Source organism: Homalodisca vitripennis, chromosome 1 (assembly GCF_021130785.1).
Source record: "Homalodisca vitripennis isolate AUS2020 chromosome 1, UT_GWSS_2.1, whole genome shotgun sequence".
Taxonomy (NCBI): Eukaryota; Metazoa; Arthropoda; class Insecta; order Hemiptera; family Cicadellidae; genus Homalodisca; species Homalodisca vitripennis.
Genome location: NC_060207.1, coordinates 172,937,996 through 172,940,852, shown reverse-complemented (window position 1 = coordinate 172,940,852; position 2,857 = coordinate 172,937,996). Strand labels below are relative to the sequence as shown.

The window sequence follows — 2,857 nt, the reverse complement described above, 5'->3', positions numbered from 1 at the left end:
CAACTCACTTTTGAATACAGTATAACTGTAATCATTTTACCGCCGCCACTGTATTTCGGCAGTTATGTAACCCAATACTCTCTATACGAGACGAGAAGGGGTGGAGCCAGCTTCTGTAGTAAGGCCTTGGTCCAGTCCCCCGCCGGGCTCAGCCCTTGTACCCTATATATAAGTGCGGGAGTGTAACACAGAACATTGTCAGACCCAGTCTTACAGTACACACACCACACAATGGCATTCAAGGTAAGCGACCGACAGGCTCTAGGGCTGGGCGGGGCACCGCTAGAACTACTGCTGTAGTCGCCTCGTTTTATAGTTCTAGAGTCACTTAATTTTTCAAAGCCAAGTTTTAATCCAGATTTTTTTTATATTTTATATTATTACACATTATATAGTTCTAAAAATCACTTAAATCTAATTAAATTATGGTTACACGTATGACTATTTTATGACAGGTTTTCTGTTTTATATAAAATTTATTTATTTGCCAATTAAAAATTTAAAACCATACACTACAATAATAATTCAATTTTACCTGTGTGAGGCCTTTCGTTTTCAATCAAAATATCATCAGACCCACATAACTGAAATGTTATTTGTCAATGCTTAAACGATTTCATTCAGAATGTAAATATAAAAAGGAAGGGACAAAACAAAAATTAGAAAATTACTTGCTTGCCAGTTTAAATTAGACTAGATAATATTAATATGTATAACATATATGGATATCAGTTTTTTATTGCAGAAATTATTTGTGAACATCCTCGGATTGAAGGGTTTGAATGTCGAGCTAAATGTTTATTTTAACATTGAATTTATTTTCAACCATTAAATAGTTTGTACTACATTGTTTATACTAATAGGTATAGTGCTCATCAGAAATAGGCATTTTCCTTTTTATGACTGCCTCAAATACTTTTCTTATATCATTAAAATACATTACTGGCTTGAAACCAGAAGGGACCTTTAAGGCACCACATATAAAGGCCAGCTTAGATCTTCAATATTGGTGCCAAAGGCGCTTATCTTCAGTGCCTTAATTTTTCTCCGTACTGAAGAACTCCTTAATTCTTGAAGCACTGTTTCAGTTACAACGTCTTAATATCGTTTCTTAATTTTTGTTCATTTTAATTCAAATATTATTAACTAAAACGACTTAAAACATTAAACTTAAAAAAATGTCAGTTTTACTGTAATTTTTATTTGTAAACACAAAGGAAATATTGGAATGAAACCTCTTCACCCAGTGCAGAAGTTTTTATTAATGCTTAATGGTACTGGTGCTCGCGAAAAAATAAATCATTAACATATATATTTTAATGATTTGATTATAGTTTTGTTCCATCAGCAACGAATATTTCCGTGAACCGCAGGATAATTTGTGACCAATATAGATGAGCTACGTTTAAATACATTTAATAAAAATTGGAATTTTATACGTACAACTAAAAGTTAAAAATCTTCATGGAATATATTCAATTTATATTCAATAAATTCACTCATGAATTTAAACATACGCATTAAATACAATATACAAAAATCATTGTGTATAACCCCTTTAAAATTCCTCATAAACTACGAGGAATGTCTAGCTGAATTGTTGAGAACATAATTATGTGTAAATATTCTGTAAGCAGAAGGATGTGGATTATAATTTATATAAAATAATATAGGTAGTTTGGAATATTTTTTTGGAAAGAAGTTCTTAAAAGTTGTTTGTTGCAATTTCTAAAACTAAAGCTTGAATCTAGATTTTTAGTCACATAGATATTACATTTTAGGAGCTATATACTTAAATAAACTGGCTATGCTGTTTTCACTATAATTTCCAATAACTCGCCTCGATTAAAACATTTATATTTTAGCTCATCGTTCTCGCCGCCGCCTTGGCTGTTGCCAACGCTGGTCTCCTCGCCGCCCCTGCCTACGCTCCTGCCGCCTACGCTCCTGCCGCTTACGCCGCCCCCGCCTACGCTCATGCCCCCGCCTACGCTCACGCTCCCGCCGCCGTCACCTCCACCTCCGCCAACATCCTGAGGTCTCCCGGTAACCTGGGACAGGTCTCCACCTTCACCAAGACCGTCGACACCCCCTACTCCAGCGTCAGCAAGTCCGACGTCCGTGTGAGCAACCCCGGATACGCCACCTACGCCGCCCCCGCCTACCACGCACCCGCTGCCTACGCCGCTCCCGCTGTCGTAGCTAGGCCCGCCGTCGCCGCCTACGCCGCTCCTGCCTACGCCGCTCCCGCTTACGCTCCCCGTGCTTACGCCGCCCCCGCCGTCGCTCACGGAGGTCTCCTCGGAGTTGCCTACTCTGCTGCCCCCGCCGTCGCTCACATGACCTACACCAACTCTTACGGCATCCAATACGCTTACTAAGCACAACTTGATCTCTTTCAATTTTTAAACTCTTCTTCACCTTCTTTATTACCTTCCAACTCATCTGTCTCTACCTCTCACCTTTCTCTTCCTCTTGACTGCGGAACTAGTACAAAACTCTTCAAGTTCCACAGTCGATGATCTCTTCCACTTCCTGATCTTGTACATATCATTTATTTATTTCACTATTTATTGAACTATTTATTTGTGTGAAAGTAAGTGAATAAAGTGATGTCTTAAACCCTTTCTTCTTATTGGAACACCAACTGTATTACTGTACTTATATATAAGATACCTCTGGACATTTTGAAGAATTTGTTGAATTTAGAAATCCATGGATCATTTTTATCCTAGAAGATTCTTTAACATACATAAGTAATGTCCAAATCAGGGAGTTGGCACCTTTGCCTTGACACTGTCACAGTGACCGTGTTGCTCAACGGAGCCCTGATTGGCCCACTTCTAGACCGGGGCTC

The 2,857-nt window shown here is 38.6% G+C and overlaps 1 protein-coding gene across 1 annotated transcript; it reads left to right on the top strand.

Moving 5' to 3' along the window:
• Positions 1-208: 208 nt before the first annotated feature.
• On the top strand, positions 209-2,622 carry LOC124355738 (cuticle protein 76-like). Its single transcript, XM_046806899.1, has 2 exons — positions 209-243; positions 1,866-2,622. Exons 1-2 carry the CDS (start codon positions 232-234, stop codon positions 2,379-2,381), a joined length of 528 nt encoding a protein of 175 aa, XP_046662855.1. The 5' UTR covers positions 209-231; the 3' UTR covers positions 2,382-2,622.
• Positions 2,623-2,857: the final 235 nt, after the last annotated feature.